Source organism: Rhizopus delemar, genomic scaffold (assembly GCF_000149305.1).
Source record: "Rhizopus delemar RA 99-880 supercont3.2 genomic scaffold, whole genome shotgun sequence".
NCBI classification, from domain to species: Eukaryota; Fungi; Mucoromycota; class Mucoromycetes; order Mucorales; family Rhizopodaceae; genus Rhizopus; species Rhizopus delemar.
The window spans coordinates 2,746,740-2,766,713 of NW_027137828.1; the positions used below are offsets into that span (position 1 = coordinate 2,746,740).

The 19,974-nt window shown below is 35.7% G+C and overlaps 7 protein-coding genes across 7 annotated transcripts; 6 read left to right on the forward strand and 1 right to left on the reverse strand.

Moving 5' to 3' along the window:
* Window positions 1-38: 38 nt before the first annotated feature.
* RO3G_03307 (uncharacterized protein) lies at window positions 39-344 on the forward strand (the record flags this gene model as incomplete). The annotated part of the gene is made up of 1 exon (XM_067657898.1): window positions 39-344. The coding sequence occupies one exon, from the start codon at window positions 39-41 to the stop codon at window positions 342-344; it is 306 nt and encodes a 101-aa protein (XP_067513999.1).
* Window positions 345-3,827: 3,483 nt separating this feature from the next.
* RO3G_03308 (uncharacterized protein) lies at window positions 3,828-4,686 on the forward strand (the record flags this gene model as incomplete). The annotated part of the gene is made up of 3 exons (XM_067657899.1): window positions 3,828-3,919; window positions 3,969-4,414; window positions 4,463-4,686. The coding sequence occupies 3 exons, from the start codon at window positions 3,828-3,830 to the stop codon at window positions 4,684-4,686; spliced, it is 762 nt and encodes a 253-aa protein (XP_067514000.1).
* An 822-nt stretch (window positions 4,687-5,508) lies between these two features.
* On the forward strand, window positions 5,509-6,659 carry RO3G_03309 (uncharacterized protein; the record flags this gene model as incomplete). Its single annotated transcript, XM_067657900.1, has 5 exons — window positions 5,509-5,694; window positions 5,744-5,965; window positions 6,052-6,141; window positions 6,193-6,301; window positions 6,361-6,659. 5 exons carry the CDS (start codon window positions 5,509-5,511, stop codon window positions 6,657-6,659), a joined length of 906 nt encoding a protein of 301 aa, XP_067514001.1.
* A 1,667-nt stretch (window positions 6,660-8,326) lies between these two features.
* Window positions 8,327-8,581, reverse strand: RO3G_03310 (uncharacterized protein; the record flags this gene model as incomplete). The annotated part of the gene is made up of 1 exon (XM_067657901.1): window positions 8,327-8,581. The coding sequence occupies one exon, from the start codon at window positions 8,579-8,581 to the stop codon at window positions 8,327-8,329; it is 255 nt and encodes an 84-aa protein (XP_067514002.1).
* A 1,313-nt stretch (window positions 8,582-9,894) lies between these two features.
* Window positions 9,895-11,192, forward strand: RO3G_03311 (uncharacterized protein; the record flags this gene model as incomplete). The annotated part of the gene is made up of 6 exons (XM_067657902.1): window positions 9,895-10,197; window positions 10,247-10,278; window positions 10,324-10,408; window positions 10,450-10,696; window positions 10,823-10,939; window positions 10,990-11,192. 6 exons carry the CDS (start codon window positions 9,895-9,897, stop codon window positions 11,190-11,192), a joined length of 987 nt encoding a protein of 328 aa, XP_067514003.1.
* Window positions 11,193-15,447: 4,255 nt separating this feature from the next.
* On the forward strand, window positions 15,448-15,949 carry RO3G_03312 (uncharacterized protein; the record flags this gene model as incomplete). Its single annotated transcript, XM_067657903.1, has 2 exons — window positions 15,448-15,747; window positions 15,896-15,949. The coding sequence occupies 2 exons, from the start codon at window positions 15,448-15,450 to the stop codon at window positions 15,947-15,949; spliced, it is 354 nt and encodes a 117-aa protein (XP_067514004.1).
* Window positions 15,950-16,400: 451 nt separating this feature from the next.
* Window positions 16,401-19,865, forward strand: RO3G_03313 (uncharacterized protein; the record flags this gene model as incomplete). Its single annotated transcript, XM_067657904.1, has 7 exons — window positions 16,401-16,939; window positions 16,995-17,249; window positions 17,304-17,391; window positions 17,451-17,866; window positions 17,924-19,181; window positions 19,236-19,437; window positions 19,507-19,865. 7 exons carry the CDS (start codon window positions 16,401-16,403, stop codon window positions 19,863-19,865), a joined length of 3,117 nt encoding a protein of 1,038 aa, XP_067514005.1.
* Between the last annotated feature and the right edge of the window lie 109 nt (window positions 19,866-19,974).

The following is a 19,974-nucleotide window of genomic DNA, read 5'->3' on the forward strand; positions in this document are numbered from 1 at the left end:
TTAAATGTGAAGATTTAACTGCTAAAGAATTTGCTCAGATGACAGGAATAAAGCTCAATGAAGAAGACTTGTTAACTCAAATGACATCTTGTACAGAATTTTCATCCAAAAGTTCTCCTAGTAAACGTATTTGGGATTCCGACTTTTGGCAGTGTAACAGTAAAAACGACGACGATACCCAGTCATCTTCCATGACAGTACCCAATTACAGTATACAAAAAGGGAGATTTAAGATTTGTGTAGGACAAGTGGATAGTGAACCCGTTCATCAACATCATCAGGTTGTACTTGAATGGAAAAGAAAAAGATCTGATTCTTCTTCTACCACACCTAAAAAGAAATAAGTTTCTCTTCTCCTCTCCTTTCATTCACTTTCTATGTGTTGTATATGCCTCTTATTCCTTCTTTATTAATCTCTATTTTGCCATTTATATATATTTAAAAACACGTGTACATAATAAAATATAATATTTTAAATTTCATTCTTTACAGTTGTATTTTATCATGTCTTTACTGAATCAACCAACACAATGTACTCAGTCGTACCAACCCTTTTTATTAAATAAAAAAAAAGCCACAAAGAGCAAAGAGAGCAGCAAAGGAAAGGAGATAACAATGAACTTGATGGTACCTTGGGAATTTTATCTCAGAGTGAAATGATTTAAACCCATTTAATTTTCTTTGTGTGAGTGTGTTGCAAGAGGCTTGTACGAGTCATGTTACACACTTTCAGAAGAGAAACTATGCCATTGAGCTGTCCTTTAAAGTTTTACACGCGAAAACAAAAAAAAAAATAAAGAGGATAAATGAGTTTGGAAATTGTAAGGTAATTAGATGAATCTAAAAAAAGCAAAAAAGGATTGAATAATTCATTAGGGATATGATTATTATTTATTATAAACATGTGTACTTTATAAACCAAATAGTTATTTTGCAGTGATCATCATTATTGTTTATAGAATATTTATTCTTTATGCACCATATCATTTCCTATCAAACATCTATTGCCGACCTGATCATCTTTGGGATAAAGTATCATCGTTAGATGGCTGTCTTTTCTCTCATCCTCAACTCCTTATCACTCACAATCTCCTTTAAACTCGTTCTTGCGTAACTTTTCATAAAGAGGTAAAAAGATTTATACGGGAATATATTGACTGCCATCAGAATCTGTACTATTTTTACCACCCGTGCCAAACATCCTTTTGAAGTATAAATGTGCTTTACCAAACTTGTCGGTTTTACGTAATGTCATGACGGAAACATCTGAACAGTTGGCGCTTTTCAAAAAAAAAAAAAAAAAAAAAAAGCTCAACCCTGGCTTTCAAACTTGATTCATACTGACTTTTTTTATGATATTTTCATGTTTATATACTCACTTTAGTAGAAAATTAATTTACTGTTATTATATCATCCACATTGGTTCAAGCCTAGAAATGATCAAATAGATTCTCTTGCTCAGAGGACAGCAGTGTTAAAAAATAAAAGAGTATAGTATTTAGCAAGAGATGTATAGCAATCGAGATGGATGATAACCTTATGTCTCTTTCTTGGTCACCTTCTTTTTTTTTTTTTATCATTCGCAGTACAACAGACATAAAGACTTGCCTGCAAAGGATCTCATCTTTTGTCTTTCTGTTATAATAAACTTGCATGGACTTTGCAAATAGCATGAGTTTGTTTTGATTTTTACACTATTTGGTTATGATGTATTCTTGATCTATTTTTGGTACTTGGTGTATGGTTGAGCTTTCTCATGTTTTGTTTTTACCATTTGATTCTTGTGTCTGATAACATTCAGAGAAAAGGTTTCGTCGGATGATATCCATCGCATGCCTCAATCAGGGTTGAGGTTGTATGTGGATGGATATCTGTTTTGGATGGATAGAGCTTTTCGACATGAAAAGGTGTGTGTGTTTCACCATCCAAGTAAATGAATTAAACTGGGAATAGGATAAGGACGATGGCACAAATATCTTTAAAATGTAAGACGAACTGTCCAAAAGGAATAAAAACGTTTTACACAAAGAAGGTTTGTGTTATTAAGATCACTGCACTCTTTGGCAATTATTATCTGATAAAAAGACAACAGGACCTCAACAAGCTAAGAATGTTCCCAGGGGACCTGTTGCTGACACAAAGTAATCTGCTGATCATGAAGCAGGTTTTAGCCAAAAGCATCAAGAACCTGATAATCACACAACAAGAATAGAGTTTCAACAGCATCAAGACATCCCTCAGACGTTCCACCAACCAACGTAGTCAAAATTTTATGCTTTGATATGGAATCTTTCTGTCAAGCTTAGGATACAGTCACTGTTTGGAGAAGACGACTGAATGTGTTGTGGAAAAGAAAACAAGGTGTCGGTTATAAAAAACAAAAACGTCGCCTGTTTATTATTAGTTTTTTCAAAACTTGTACAACATACGACAGATGAATTCCTTTTAATCCAATCATACCAAGTCTGATTTGGTCATGTTATTTTAAATGTCAACTTATGTAATAGTTACCCGTGATTTGAAACGTTGCTCATCTGTTTCATGTTCAATGCTGAGTTGTGAGAAAAAGCCCTGAGGATTACGTTGTTGAATATCGTGGCTGCAAAAGTACATTGGGTTCAAGCTTCTTTTGGTGAGAAACAGATGGACTTTTTTTCATGAATCCAACTTGTTTTCATTCATCTCTTCTTGCCTCATTTTCTTTTATTTGCCTCTCTCTCTCTTCCTTTTCTTCTTTTCCCCCCTCTTTATTCTCATTGTTTTTGTGTCGCATTCATTTTTTTTTTTTTTCTGAAAGGGTTGTTGTACGAAAAGTGTCACCTTACAGAAAATTTAATGGAGGGACTTTCCGAATTGTTTGAGTCCGCACATTTGAATTGTAGTCACTAAAAGAGTGTGAAAGGCGGTTTAATTAAGAGATTTTAGTTTCTAAATGTGTATCGTCACTATTTTTAAAAAGCAAGACTGATAAAAACAAAGGCATAGATTTTTAGTTTGGATAACCACTCAACTACAGAATCATGGCAAAAAATCAAAATACATTCAATCTTCTCACTGTCTTCCTAAAGTGAGTACATGCCCATAGACAGCTATTGGCTCGAAGACTATAAACGCTTGTGAGACTTTCTTTACACAATCAACATTCTGAAAAAAAAAAAAAAAAAAGTCGAGTTGAATCACATATTCTTTGATCATTCACACGTCTTGTAAACGTTTAAAAAAAGCATTTTCTTTTTTGAGTATCCAATATGAAATAGATTCTTTTATCATGTCTTTTATAGAAGAAGGAATTCATTTACATGTACCTTTCTCTCTCTCTCTCTCTCTTTCAATTGGATTAGGATAAAAACGCGACCTATTCAAGCATGCACTTGGATTAAAAAAAAAAAAAAAAAAAAAAAAAAAAAAAAAAAAACGCGTCCCGCTCATTTCGTGATTTTTTTTTTTTTTTTGTCAAGCATTAAAAAAAAAAAAATGAGTGCAATGGAAATTGATTCAATCAAGACGATAAAGGGCAAGGGCAAAATGGCAGCCACCAAAATAGAATTAGACAATTTGCCTTGGGTTGAGAAATATCGTCCAGTTACTTTAGATGATCTTGTATCTCATAAAGATATCACTTCTACAAGTAAATGACAATGAAAATAAAGAGGATAAACAAAAAGAGAGAGAGAGAGAGAGAGAGAGCTGATGATCTCTATTTAGTTGAAACATTTATTGAAGCAAAAAGACTTCCTCATTTATTATTTTATGGACCACCAGGTACTGGTAAAACCTCTACTATATTAGCTTGTGCTAGAAAACTATATGGAGAGAGATATAAATCGATGATATTGGAACTGAATGCTTCTGATGATCGTGGTATTGATGTTGTTCGTGAACAGATTAAAAACTTTGCTAGTACTCGAAATATTTATAGGTAAAAAAGAAAGAAAAAGAAGAGAGAGAGAGAACTAAGGTTTGATTAGTTCTGGTTTCAAGTTGATTATATTGGATGAAGCAGACTCAATGACCAATCAAGCACAATCAGCCCTTCGTCGTGTTATTGAAAAGTATACCAAAAATGTTCGATTTTGTATTGTTTGTAACTATGTGAGCAAGATCATTCCAGCCATTCAATCACGTTGTACTCGTTTCCGATTTGCACCGTTGGAAATGGAACAAGTCGAATCACGATTACAAACGATTGTAGATCAAGAGAAAGTGGACTTGACAGAGGATGGTAAAAAGGCACTACTTCAATTATCTAAGGGAGACATGCGTCGTGCACTGAATATATTACAGGCCTGTCATGCTGCTTATGACCGTATTGATGAAAATGCGATTTATAACTGTACTGGACATCCACATCCTCAAGACATTGAACGTATTTTTAGATGGATGATGTCTGAAGAATTTACGACTGCTTACTCAAGTAAGTGAAAGAGATGGTTTTGTATGTGTTCTGATGGTTGATGATTAGACATTGATAAATTGAAAAGGGAATCTGGATTGGCTCTACAGGATATTTTAAGTGAAATCTATTATTACGCACGAAAAGTAGAATTTCCTGCAGAATCACGTTCTTTTATGTTGGATAAATTAGCAGAGATTGAATATAGATTAGGAGAAGGTGGCAGTGAGAAAGTACAATTAGGGGCACTTGTAGGAGTATTCAAGTTGGCGACAGATAAAATACAAAAATAAGAGGTGCATATTTAGTTGCTTTCTAGAAGCCACTCATTGTTCTTTTTTTAATGCACTTTTTTTTCTCAATAAAACCACGCGAAAATTGAATGAGAAAATGGATTGTTTTGTGTAACTAGTTCATACAAATGTTATTCATGTTTATAAAAGAAGAAGGAAGGAGGGGGGTATCAATCAAGACTTGTAAAAGATGAGAAGCCGTCATGATGTTGAGATTAAAAATTGACTTAAAAGGTATGAACTCTATTTGATATAAACTCACTTTCTTCTAAAAAGGATTAAATACGTCCTTAAGGGATCAATTAGATCAAATCATTTCTCCCCCTTGTATTTGATAAAAGACGATCAAAGTATTCTAAAAATGTACAATTCTCGATATCAGATCGATTAAGTTTCAACTGTGACTGTGCGTATTACCTTGCCATGCATCAAACTAAAATAGAAAATAGAAACTAAAAGACTTTTTTTTTTCCCCTATTTCTTTTTTTTTTTTTTTTTTCTCTCTCTCTCTTTTTTTCTTTCCCCCCCCCCCCACCTCACCCCCACCCCCCAACCTTGTAACTTTTTTTTTTAATAGTTTTGGAGAAAGAAAGAAGAAAAGAAAAGGGTTTTATTTTTCAATATTGACTTATGAAAATAAAATAAACAGTTCACTTCAGAAACCAAATAAACTAAACTCTTAATGGACGTCTCTAAATTATGTATAGATGTGAACAATTCAACATCTATAAACTTGCCACAATCAACAACAAATAACACTAAACAGATTGATAGGTAGGATAGCAGATGATTGAATAATAAATATAATAACCAATCTATAGAATGCATATCCCATCCTTAGCAGAGTTCACTTGTAATGTAAATAAATCCAATAATATATACCATCATCAACTACAACCAAATCATTATCATCTACCACCTTATCCTTCTTCTACAACCACCACGAGTACTTTACCACCAAATTATTATCATCCACCTGAAGAAGATAACAATTTATTGCTAAAACAAGTAATCTATTCTCTTTTTCTCTTTTTATTTTATTAACCATCCTTTCTAGGTGATTGAACAATGTACAGCGATTCATCAAGAGATTGCAAGATATCGCGTAGATGCTTTAACTGAAGCAGATAGAAACCAAATAGTTGATCTTGTATATTATACAACCGATTCAATGATGAAATCATTAAAAACATTAGATGAGCAGTTATATCCAACAAATGAATTAGATTATTCTTATCCCAGTACTCCTTCTTCCTCTTCACAATCAAGACCTTTTCACGTAAAAAAAAAAAAAAAAAAAAAAAAAAAAAAAAAAAATTGATAGATAAAGCATTGATTAATAACCTATTTTTGATTTATTAACAGGAAGATACAAATTCAAGTAAATATGAAATGATTCGTCAAGCACGAAATTTGCAAGATAATAATTTGAGACCAAAATATAGAAGAAGAAATGTAAATGATTCAAACCACGGATTCTATTTTCACTCATCATTTTCACAATAGAAACGTAGCATGATTGGTCAAAGATGCCATTCTTGTAATACAACCGAAACACCTGAATGGAGAAGAGGACCTGATGGTGCTAGAACACTATGTAATGCATGTGGTTTACGTAAGTTTAGAGTGGATGATCATAAAAGAGAGAGAGAGAGACTGATGTAGGATTCACAGATTATTCAAAATTACTACGGAAGGGATCACTCACAGTGCAAACACATAATTATTTACTGGATACACCATCAGAAAAGAAGATGCCTAGGATCATTCAATTCCCAATCATTCAAGTTCAAGCAAACAAAGACACGATGAATCATGAAAAGATGATGACTACCAGTGACCCTAAGAGTAGTAATAATAATATTAATAATAATAATAATAGTAGTAGTAGTAGTAGCAGTAGTAGTAGTCAAATGAATAACAATAGAAGATTAATAGACTTAATCCATGATCATCAAAAGGAACCGCAATAAATATCATTTTCCTTTTCTTCTTGTATGCCCATTATTTATAAGTCATTTTTCCTAATAAATGAGTATGTCTTGTTATGAAACCAAGATAAGTCTATTGAAATCCATCAAGAACGCGCCTCCTTTAAAATTTAAACTTTACCTTATCCCCCCCCCCTCAAATCACTCGCTCCTTAATTTTTCTGCATATGTAAGAATCGACTGATTTTCTAATCCAATCAAACTATTAATTAATCTATTGACGAAATTGTTTTTATGCAAAACATAAACCAATTCACCTTATTTCCTCTTGATCCATCCATTATGTTCACTGTATTTTCATGTTGGATCATTAAAGTAGAAGACTTGTTTTCATACTAACATAGGTCAGTGATAGTCGTCATCATCCCTTTTATGAGTACTTTAACGCAAGGGGAGGGCGAAAAAGTAAACAAACAGAAAGAGCCTCTTCTTTTCTTCCTGTTGTCTATTTCCTTTTATGACCACCTCTCTTTTATGAAACATGACCTTTGTTAAACAACTTTTTTACATTCAGGTACAGCATAACAATAAACTCATCAAAACCTTCTTAAATCAACCATGGTCAGATGGCCCTTCTTACTCAGCCATCCCACAGATACTTTTGCATACATTCAAGAAATCAAATACTTTTTTTTTTTATCATTCGAATAATGTCCTGTCACACTTTTAACTTGATCTATTGTTCACCAAACCCTTTCTCTCTCTCTCTTTTACAAACAAGACGAAATTCATTGGATTCCCCCTTAAAAACACACCCTCCTGTCAGTCATGCTTTTTCGTCAAAAAAAAAAGATTTGCATTGTGATCTTCCTTTGGTGATGCTATGCTCCTTTTGTTCATTTCACTAGAGCCTATCAACACCTTTTTTGAGATGTCTGCTGGAATAGAATAGGAGAAGAGGGTACAACTTGAAAGAGAGAGTGACCCTTGGCATCCTATCCTCTCTTTTTTTTCACTGACCAACAGACGTTGACTGTAGCCCTATGCAGTAGACATGATTCACATTCCTCCTCCTTCACTCAGTGAACATCCCAAATCATGCCCTCATCTTTCACTTTTTTTTCAATTGCTTGCGATACTCTGTGGATGTCTCATCCAACCCATGCTTTGATGTCAGCATCCTGCGGTTTCAAGTGATATCGATACGAATGGAGTCTCTCTATGCTTTTGATCAGAGGAAAGAGTGGGTTGACACAGTTTTGGATAAAAGTTCTACAGTTGGCTCTGATCTGGATTTTTGGCTGGAAATTGTTGACAAAGCATCAAAAGACGACAGGATTCATGCCGTATCTCAAACCACAAATGCAGTTTGAAAAACAAAGTCAACAAAACCATGGATGAGATCCTTTCATTTTAAAAATGAGAATGATGTCAGTCTATTGTTTCTCAAGCATCCCTATTTTATACAATCCATCACATGTTTTATTTTTGTACTCTTGAAATCCTCTCTCTCTCTCTCTCTCTCTCTCTCTCTCTTCTTTTTTCTTTTTTTTTTTTTCTTTTCATCCTTTCACTCTTCATGGTCCTATCACTCACCATCCTACCAGACACAGACATGATCGACACATTTAACAATGACACGATCTTACCCAGTGAAGTCTATGTGATGACCGGCCAAGTTGAACTCAGCGTGCTTCGTCCTATTCAAGTCAGCCAGCTTCATGTTCAGTTCCGCGGCAGGGTAGAAAGTCTGGTGGGCCTCTCTGGTTTACAATTGGATGAAAAGCATGCGGTCTTTGGAGATGAGATACCCGTGGATCAGTGGGAGACCATCCAACGAGACAGACTGGGCCTTGTTCGAAAAACATGTGGACAACCCTTGGCCATACTTCCACTGGCAGATGAACAACGGGTCTTGTTTGATGACTTGCGTTGGCTTCCCAAGGGTAAGACCTCTTGGCCATTTCAGTTGACCCTTCGTCGGATCCATCTGCTGCCACCTTCCATGCTCACTCCCCATCACAAGATTTCCTATCATCTCTCGGCTAGAATCAAGTTGGCCTCGCTGATCGAACGAGTGCGCTTGACCTGCTGGCATGTCTGTAGGTCCCTCAGGCACGATCGCCCTCCAGAAATCCAAAGGCAACCCGAAAGACACCAGCGGCAGTTCCTCGGCGCCAGTCAACCGATCAAAATCAGTCGACATGCTTATCCAAACCTCGCGTCCGTCCATCATCTGCAGCCAGTGAGATACAGAGGCACACGAACTCGCCGAATACGTTATGAAATCTGTCTACGGAAATTCATGTGTCTCCAGCAAAAGCACGTTCATTTCACTTGTCGATTCTATCCGCTTTGTCCACAGGCTGTTCCTACCCAACTCGAATTCTATCTGGAACAAATGGAGGCTTACCCGTAAATACAAAAAAAAAAAAAAAAAAAAAAGGGTCGTCTTTGTTTACTATCGAACACTAGAGCGAAAGCAGGGATCTTTCATAAAGAATATCAAGTGCCTAGTGACAAGTTGACATTACGAAAACGAAGATTTTCTCGCAAGTGATCCTTTTCTCCCTTTACTCAAAATAATAATAATGTAGTGTATTTAGGAACAAAGGTGGATATGGAAAATTATGAAGATGGAGATGATCTGAGTATGTATTGAAATGAAGGAATAGAAGAAAGAAAAGAAAAAAGGATGATGTTATTTATGGTTGAATAGATTTGATGTTGACTGTTGATTTACCCCAAATATCACCATTTATTCAGACAAACACTTTAAAAATAAGCCATAAATTAAAATTAATTTTACAATTTAAAGATGAAGAAGAAAAAAATATGATTTTAAGTTTTCCACTGACAGTTGGAACAGTACCCTCCATGTCAACAACAACGAGTCATCCATCAGACGTAGCACACGTACCAATCGAAATGGACCAGTGGAATACAACTCATCTTACACAACCAAACCATGACTTACCTTCTTATTTCGAAGTCATGCGTGAGGGCATGCCACCTTCTCCATTTGTTGAGGATAATTGAAAAAGGGAAAAAGGAAATACCTGCTTTTTTTTTTTGTGTACGGTGAATAATGTAGGACAAGCAACGAGGTCTGCGTTGATATAAAGAACACTATCTCCGCAACATTTGGCTTTTTTTTTTTTTTTCCTTTCTTTTTATTAATAAAAATAGAAAACAATAAGATAAACACAATATGGGGGTTTCTCAATCGAAAAAGAAAACGAGTACAAAAGATTTAAAGATATATGCTACTAGACATATGACCTCTAGTTCAACGTCAACGAATGGAAGTCAACAAACCAACAAAGTCAACAAGAGATCTGATCACAAAAACAATACAAACAAGATCCAACCCTCTTTCAATCACGATTCACGCCCAACGACACCCATCTTAATGAACAATAGCAGTCATCCGATCATGAACAGATTATCTTCCATGACCGGTCGTTCACCCCCCTCCACTCACTCCACTCCTTCACCTGCTGATCAATACATCAATTATCATCAATCCAATAGCTTCTTCTTGCCAAAAGATTGGGAATCACGAAACTATGAAGAGAATGTAATCCATCCTGTTTGTCTTTTGTCCAGCTAACTGATTTATACCATAGCTTCACTATGCTTTAAAGACTACGTTTGGAGGGTGAGTGAATTTGAAGGAGAGCATTGGGACTCAATCGTTTTATAGCACTGTCTCTCAAACTGTATTACCAAGACTTCAAAAAGGGGCTCGTGTTATCCAAATGGGATCTTGCACAAATCCCTGGCTGATGGTAAGAAACCATTTTTAACGCAAGAGATTGACATGTGATAGGATATGGCAACGCAATTCCCATTCTGTCACTTTACTGGTATCGAAGTGGTCCCAAACAGCTTCTTGCAAGATTTTCCACCCTTGCCTAACGTGGCCTTCGAAAGAGGCTTACCGTGGATTCAAATCTTGCAAAACTTGGACGACAATTCGATCGACTATATACACTTGAGAGCCTGTTCTTCCTTTTTAGATTCAGATCAGTGGCATCAGGGACTGACTGAGATGTATCGTATATTGAAACCAGAAGGTGTGATTCGAATGGAAGATTTTCACAACTTGGCTTCAGGAACGGTCATGATTGAATCCTTTGTGGAAACATGCAAGTGTTTAGGATGATCATTAAAAACAGAAAATAACCCTTTTGTCTACATAGTAAGAAACATTGCTGCTTCCAGTCGTTTTGATTTTGATATAGCACCCAAACTTGGAAATATCGCTACTCAACATCATTTCCAAATTATTGAATCAAAGAAAAAGAGAATTCACTACGGTAAAAGAGAGAAAGAGAAAAAAGGATTGTTTTATTCACTCGTTTGTTAGGTTCGAAAGGAAAAGTAGAAGAAGAGTTCTTGTTATTTATTTTGGGTATCTTTGAACAAGTCAGTGATCAAATGGCACCCTTGTTAGGTTTGGAACCAGAAGATTATAAACACAGAGTAGAAATGTTTTGTGCTCAGTGTGTTAAAAATGATTGTCACATGGATTGGTTTTCATGGGTCGTCAAGAAGCCAGCATCTACTTAGTCTGCTTTTTTTCCATCAAGTTTTAGAAAGAAAAGTTGCTTTCTTTTATATAGTCTATATGCCTTTTATCCTTTATATGAATACATGATTTCCTTTTATATGCAAAACTTTTTTAATGTCAATGCTAGTATTGTTCTACTATTATTAAAATAGGTTACATTACCCTTTTTTTTTTGCTTTCATCACGAAAAATATTGACTCTGTTACTCACTTGTACAATGAGGAATGTCTGTAAGGTTGAAGAAAAAAAACTCCGTCTAAATCGACCGGCAATGGTCTTAATTTATCCTTGATTTCTGTGGGATCCAATCTATAAATCATACACTCTTTTTGTTTGTTGTAAGCGTTTCATTTACTGATTCCAATTGATCTACAATAGAGTTTTGTAAAGTCATAAAAGGGAAAATAACAAAATAGAATGTAACAAAATATGACCGTTTGTAATAATTGACTAAAAGACGGACAGTAAATTAAATTCCATTGGGTTGTTGCTACTTTCTCAAGTTTAGATAAATAAAAAAAAAGATATTTTCAGGTACACCGAATAGTGAAGTATATCAGTTATGTAGCAAATCATCATTTAATGTTGGATATCTTTACCAGTAAAATAAAAACTGTCTGATGAAAACCCATCTTCATACCCAGCAAGACCAACTGTTCAAAACCAATTGGCCAATAACACATGTCATTCTATCAGAGGACAAACAAAGCAGTGGCCCTTTTGTCAACAAGAAAGTTGAATTAGTGGATATCCCGATTATTCTCATAAAAGAAACATGACAAGTCCAACCACAAGGTCAGCAAACCCAAAAAAAAAAATAGAGCAACATCAAACAGGGTAGTATTTCTCAAGTCGTACGCCTCTGACAAGTAGAGAAACAAGTACCGCGCACCAGACAGAGGAGCCTGAGAGCTTGCCCTTTTTATCTATATTTCAAACCACCGAATGAAATGGAGAAATCTGTAGGACCACAAGGACCTTCTTCCTTTTTAGACTTGATAAACCAACAGCAGTGTGTGGTTTGAAGCAGAGCAAGGTAGTCAAATTATGCCGTCAAATAAAGCAAGCAATTATCTAAAAGAAAAGAAACATGTCCAGATGGAAAGTGGTAAATTCAGAAAATCATCTATTTTTATTATGTTTTCTACTATTTAAAAAAAGGAAACTATAAATTCAGAATCACATCTTTTTGTACTGCAATTTATTTAACCCGATGATTAATCTAGAGCACATGTGTTGCAAGACAAAGAAATTGTCAAAGATGATTATGAAACCAAAACCGAAAAACTTTCAATGTCAGCGTTTGGACAATCCAAAACCGAGTAATGCTATCTCATCGGCTTCAAGTTGTATGTCTTGTGAACCACCAGGGCATGTTAACGCAAAGTCAAAGGAACGTCAGAGCCACAGTTTCGTGATCATTCGAGCAATTGACTCGCAAAATGCACTTAAAATCCGTTATGAAACCAGCGTATCAAGAGAGTTTTGTTGATAAAGTCACGAAACCTGGTGAATTGACTAGGAAAGTTATCGTTTGTACCCAAATCTTTATCAATAAACATGCTGTTCAAGTCCCTAGCGCTTTGGATGCCATAACCCAACGGAATCTTTGGTACTCAATCTGTCAATTGATCATGGGTCAATTGGTAACAAACAAGGACATCTGTTTCAAACAGAACACTTGTTGCTTTTAATGAAATGAAACATCAATACCCGTCCATTGTCTATTCTTTGAAAGGACATCTCATCAAAATATAGAGAAACTCATTGCCTGCAGCTTGCTTTACTGTTTCAGCCACTTGCCTGAGTCATCTTGTTGAAAACGATAAAAGAAGAGCCTTGTATTATTTATATAATAAGCTTAAAAAGTCTGCCAGATAAATTATTTTCTATATAAAAATCTAAAGGTTGATCTTCATTTTATATTTTATAGGGAAAGGCAAAGGAAATTTTACTTGCATCAGCTGAAAAGCATTGCTATGAACTCCTACCAAAAGGAAAATAAACGTGGCCTGAGGCACTCGAGGAGGTTTGTAAAAGCTGCGTCAAACAATCTGAAAAGCCCAGGGCATTTCCTCTTACGCCTACCCCATACTTACATTGAAGATAATTCCCCATCAATTTAAAAGCTCTCTCGCCACGATTACCAAATGGAAGATTGGTACAAGTCATAAAGAAAATGTAGAATAGTTTTATTCTATCTTTTGATTTCAGTACCTTTGGATATTGAAAGCAAAAAAGAAAGAAAATCGTAGGTCAACCTCAATACTTGCATCTGTCTTTCACCTTGAGCAGCCATTATCCAGTGATATCACTGAGCGCTTCACGTGTTGCATTTAAGCATATAGTTTCAACGTGTATTCTATATTTGTTAGAAGAAAGATCAATGACAGTGTAATTAGTAACAATATTACTTTTAATCTGAAAAATTCTCATACGGAGGAAGCAGATGAATACATTTTGCTATGCACGAAGAAGAAAACAAAAAGAAGAATAGTAAAGAAAAAGGGTCCATTAAATTAATCGGCTAAACATTCAGAATGCAACGTTGACCGTAATAAAATAAATGGTGCTTTACAAAAACCAAAAGAAGATGAGATGGAACAAATACGGATTCAAACCTTCTCACTCAACTCCCCTAGTTGCTTTTAGTGATGATATGAAGAATAAAGATATCCGTCATATAAAAGCTCTTGTCTCTGGATCAATCGAAATATCACAAAAGGAATTAAAATCGAGATCCAGTTTTTTAAATAGGTTGTAGTAGACATGAATTTAAAACATCAAAGCTATTTATAGTAAGCATTAAACGAGCTTTTATTATTACAAACTCTTTATTCTACTGGTCTATTTAGGTCTGTAATTCTTGTAAGAACAACGGCTTACGTCCAACGAAGCTCTCAGACAGAAAGTATACCAACAGTCTATTCCATTGTAAAACCTGCCATATACTTTGGAATAAAGAATTCAAGCACGAACAAAGTTATCCATAACACATCACTTTCCGTCTGGGAGAGCCAAGGAAGACGGTCCATCTTCCAACAAGAGATCGCCGTAGTAAATATAGCTTCATCTTCACAGGTGATTTAGATATTTACAAGATATTTAATATTAAATTATGACATGTCTTGCAGCTGATACTTATTTTTTCTTCTTACAATTCTTCTTTTTGTCCAAAAATGACTTTTTCCTTGTCTGAAATCGTTTTTATTTTGTATGAATTTAAAGTGAAAATATTGTAGAAATACAACTCCAATTAACAAGTTCTAATATTTCAAATTTCAATGAAAAACGCCTTTAATCTGCTACCTCATAGTTCAGCTGTAGTTATTTTTTTCCTTGCAGATTGCAAAGTATCAGAAGAAATCCATGAAACAAAATCGACACATTCATTCTTCGCATCACCGAGGCTTACAAAATGGTTGCTATTGAATACGATCAAGGTTAGATCAGGCATTCTGAAACTTATTAGGCGGCAGCCCTGAGAAGGATTAGTCCAAAACAGTCTGATACTAAGATCTACAGTGAATGTTGCTACTTTGTCTAAAAACCTCAACTCGTTTAGAGAGAAAAATACATCATTTTATATTCAAATTAAACCATTAGATAATACCAAAGAAAGGTTTGCAAATGAATAAGTAGCATATGCTTTTATTGTAAATGTAAGATCTCTTTTATAATAACTGAATATATCAACACAAGTTAAATAATGCTGCAAATGGCATAAATAAAATTATGACAAATAAAGTAATTGGATGTAAAACTTGACCAAAAACACTGAGGCGCAGCAAAAAAAAAAAGCATGCATCTATTCAACCGCAAATTAAAGACATCAACAAGGCCTCCTTCTTCCTTAAAAATCAAGGGATACCTCCTTATCAAATGGCTATCAATAAGATTCGGTTTGTTTATAATTATATATGCTGCAGTGGCATGTTTTGATTGGAGCCTGCTTAAACAAATGGCTGTGATTGTATGTATCTATGGCTGTGGTCTCACTTAAAACTCTTCTTTATCACCATTGCTTATTTTATAAACATTCTTCTCGGAATATTTACAGCCCACATTAGCTTTGATAAAAAAAAAAACCGCTGAATATTTCTGATGTACTGTTTTCAGAAATATTATGTAATTTCGAATTAATGATGTTGCTGCGGGTTAGGTTCCACTAAAATAAGACGCAGTCGTGAAAAAGCAAATTTATTATAAAAGGAAGGAGTGTTTTGCAGCTTTTTAACCATAACAAACACAACAATGTCTACTTTACAAGATTTTCCTATTTGCTTTGCTGAATTTAATCCCCAATTGGATGAAAGTTCAGAATTTTATGTTGAATGGCTCGATAACAACGAAGAATTTCCTAGTTTATCAAACATGAACAACCTGAATGGAGGATCCTGGGAAGTGCTACAAAGAAAAGAGCTAAATGACAACGAAAGCTTCAATGTTGTTCCAGCGGAAGAAGATTGGTCAACACTAATTCAAAACGATGGGCAAAAACCATATGCAAAAATTGCTGAATACGCAGCTTGTTTACAACCTCTCAAACGTCCTGTAAAGCCTTTATGGCCTGAAAGATCTAGCAACATAAAGAAAAATATCACAGCGGCTGCATTAGAGGACGAGGATAAAGATATTTTGTTTGACACATCAAATATGTATCAAGACAATCTTGGTGAGGAGCTGAAATCTTCTCAAAAAGGACGAAGCAGGAAAGCCGCTCGGTACTCCAAAAATCGAAAGCTCCATGATTTGAGGACAATCGATATTCATATAGATGGTATTTTAAGCATAGCAACTTCACGTGAGGGAACTACAACGACCACCTGGAAACCTAACCGTAATGTGGAAGTGTCTTATGAAGCAGGCATTTTAACAGCGGTGGATTTCTTTACCAAGGCACAGGCGCTAGCTTTCTCATCAAGGTTTTCACACAACTTTAAAAGATTTAGCTTCAAGTATGTAACAGGGAAGATGGACCAAAAGAGAGGTTTTTATGATAACACTGAATCCTCTATTTATGAACCTATTATTAAAAAAGCATAAATTGAACTATTTTTAAGAATAATAAAACCTACTTTAAACAATAAATCTCCAATCAGTGAAACCTACCGCACCAGCTTGCTTTGAAAAATTTCAAACAGGCCGAACCTAGAAGAAAAAAAAAAAAAATATTTTTTATTGTTTTGCTCTTGAAAAATTAAAAGATGGACCATTTTGAAGGGGCTTCACAAGATGACTTTACGTTTTTAGAGTACTCTGCAGACACTCAATCTTCTCAATACGATTTCAACGACTTTACTCAAACACCCAAAGAAAACGAGATCGACCTCCCCATTTCGTCACTCTCTCTCAAAGACGAAGGCGAAAATGCTGTGGCTAATGGAACAACTTCATTCGTGAACGATTTCCAGTTTGAAGATACTGACGACTTTGGAGAAATAGCAAACTCATCTGAAGAGAAGAATTTGCCTCCTCATGCTTGTAAATACTGCGGTATACACTCTCCTGCATCAGTTGTTAAGTGTGTTACCTGCGACCGATGGTTTTGTAATTCGAGAGGAAATACCTCAGGATCTCACATCATCAACCATTTGGTTCGTGCAAAGCATAAGGAAGTTGCACTTCATCCAGAATCTCCTTTGGGTGATACTATTTTGGAATGCTACAACTGCGGTTGTCGCAATGTGTTCTTATTAGGTTTCATTCCCGCTAAAAGCGACACTGTAGTTGTATTAATCTGCAGGTAATTTGCTTCACATATTAAAAGGTGATATACTAAAAGTGCTTATTATAAATAGACAACCTTGTGCAGCCGTTCCTTCCTCAAAAGATATGAATTGGGATACAACTCAGTGGATGCCTTTGATTGATGATAGGTGTTTTTTGACTTGGCTTGTTAAAATACCTTCAGATCAAGAGCAACTTCGTGCTCGTCAGATTACGTCACAACAGATTAACAAGTTAGAAGAACTATGGAAGGAGAATGGGGAAGCCACGTTAGAAGACTTAGAGAAACCTGGCGTTGATGATGAACCACATCCTGTATTGCTAAGGTAAGCAGATTAGGTAACTTGTAAACAAGAAATTTACTTTATTTTACATATTAGATATGAAGATGCTTATCAATATCAAAATATCTTTGGTCCGTTGGTTATGATGGAAGCTGATTATGACAAAAAGTTAAAAGAGTCGCAGGTAACGTCTCAAGGATGGGAGAAAATAAAATGGCACATTTATTCACAACAAGTACATAGACTTGTGATGATATTGTTGTTCGTTGGGATGTTGGTCTTAATCAGAAAAACATAGCTTGGTTTTATTTCCCTAAGCTAGAATTGGGAGAAATAAAATTAGCGGTGGGTGATGAGCTTAGATTAAGATATCGCGGTGAATTGCATGAACCTTGGGAAGCTACAGGCCATGTCATCAAGATTCCCAACAATATCAGTGACGAAGTTGCTTTGGAAATCTCTCGCGGCGGAAAGCCACCTATTGAATGCACACACAACTTTTCTGTTGATTTTGTTTGGAAATCCACCAGCTTCGATCGTATGCAATCTGCAATGAAAACATTCGCTGTCGATGAAACAAGTGTCAGTGGTTATATCTATCACCGTCTTCTTGGACATGACGTTGAACCTCAAATACTAAAAACTCAAATGCCAAAAAGGTAAGATAAAATAGAAAATAGTTTTGCAGATCAAAATAACTTATATACTTTCACAAGGTTCTCTGCTCCCAACCTTCCTGAATTGAACCATTCTCAAGTTTATGCTGTCAAGTCAGTTTTACAAAAGCCCCTAAGTTTAATCCAAGGACCTCCTGGTACTGGTAAAACAGTAACGTCTGCTTCTATTGTGTATCATTTGGCCAAAATGAATCCCGGACAAGTTTTGGTATGTGCTCCTTCCAACGTTGCAGTGGATCAACTTGCAGAAAAAATTCATCAAACAGGATTGAAAGTTGTTCGTGTAACAGCAAAATCAAGAGAAGAATTGGATTCTCCTGTATCATTCTTAACGCTTCATGAACAAGTCCAAAATAATGATACAAACGTCGAGTTGCAAAAACTAATTCATCTGAAGCGTGACCAGGGTGAATTGAGTGCTGCCGATGAAAGAAAATACAATGCTTTAAAGAGAGCATGTGAAAAGGAGATACTTGCCAATGCAGATGTTATTTGCTGTACTAGTGTAGGAGCTGGTGATTCTCGTATTGCCAACTTGAGATTCCGTACTGTGCTGATTGATGAAGCGACACAAGCATCTGAACCTGAATGTATGATCCCACTAGTCCTTGGCTGCAAACAAGCTGTTCTTGTAGGTGATCATCAACAGTTGGGACCAATCATTATGAACAAGAAGGCAGCCCGTGCTGGTCTTTGTCAATCCTTATTCGAAAGACTTGTCATTCTTGGCATTCGTCCTATTCGTCTTCAAGTCCAATATCGTATGCATCCTTGTTTATCTGAGTTCCCTAGTAATATGTTCTATGAGGGTACACTTCAGAATGGTATCACTACTCAAGAACGTATCAGAAAGGATATTGATTTCCCATGGCCTGTTTTGGAAACTCCAATGATGTTCTATGCCAATTTGGGCAATGAAGAAATCTCAACCTCTGGTACCTCTTACCTGAATAGAACAGAAGCATCCAACTGTGAAAAGATTGTAACGAGATTTATGAAATCTGGTGTTATGCCTTCTCAGATTGGTGTTGTTACCCCCTATGAAGGTCAGCGTTCCTACATTGTACAGTACATGCAATTCAATGGTTCTTTGCGAAAGGATCTTTATAAGGAAATCGAAGTAGCTAGTGTTGATGCTTTCCAAGGAAGAGAAAAAGATTATATTATTCTTAGTTGTGTTAGATCGAATGAGCATCAAGGTATCGGTTTCTTGAGTGACCCTAGACGTCTGAACGTTGCTCTTACTCGTGCCAAATATGGCGTGGTTATTCTCGGTAATCCAAAGATTTTAAGCAGAGTAAGTACACAACCTTTTAGATGCTATGTAGCAAAAACTGACATTCTTTTTAAGCATCCTTTATGGCATCATTTACTCGTCCATTACAAGGAAAAGGGCTGTTTAGTAGATGGTGCTTTGAACAACCTTCGTGTTTCAATGATTCAGTTCAACCGACCAAGAAAAACCTATCGTAAAGACGATAAATTCCGTCAAGGACTTGCCCATCAAGTAGATGCTAGGGAAGCATTTGCCAAGCCACCTATGCCCAATGACAGTAAGTTGATGAATATGAAGTATTAAAAAGTATAGCAAATGACTTACACAATTTTATAAAAAAAATAAGATCGTCGTAGCGCTAAGGGATACGATCAAGACTTTATTCAAACTCATGATCCTGTTGGATATATTCCCTCTGAATTAGGATCACTTCCTAGTTCACAATTTAGTATTCCATTTATACCTTCGGCTAGTGGGCCATTCACTCAGGATCTATCGCAATCTAGCGTTTTCAATCGCAAGAAACAATCGGGAGAAGATACATTAGAAAATACACAAAGATACATTCCTGGTTCATCCACATTTGTCAATCATTCTATGGGTTGGCAACATATGGGTGATTCTCAAAATATGTACAGTAGTCAAACATCTATCGGCTTAGCCCTTTCACAAAGTGATCGTTTGCGCATGGACATGTATCAATAAACTCCTGTCACCTTTCTAATACGTCCAACTGGAAAAGATGACATACATGATTTTAAACAAACGGGCAAACAAAACAGGCGGAAAGAAAGTAAATATTAGAAAATTGTCT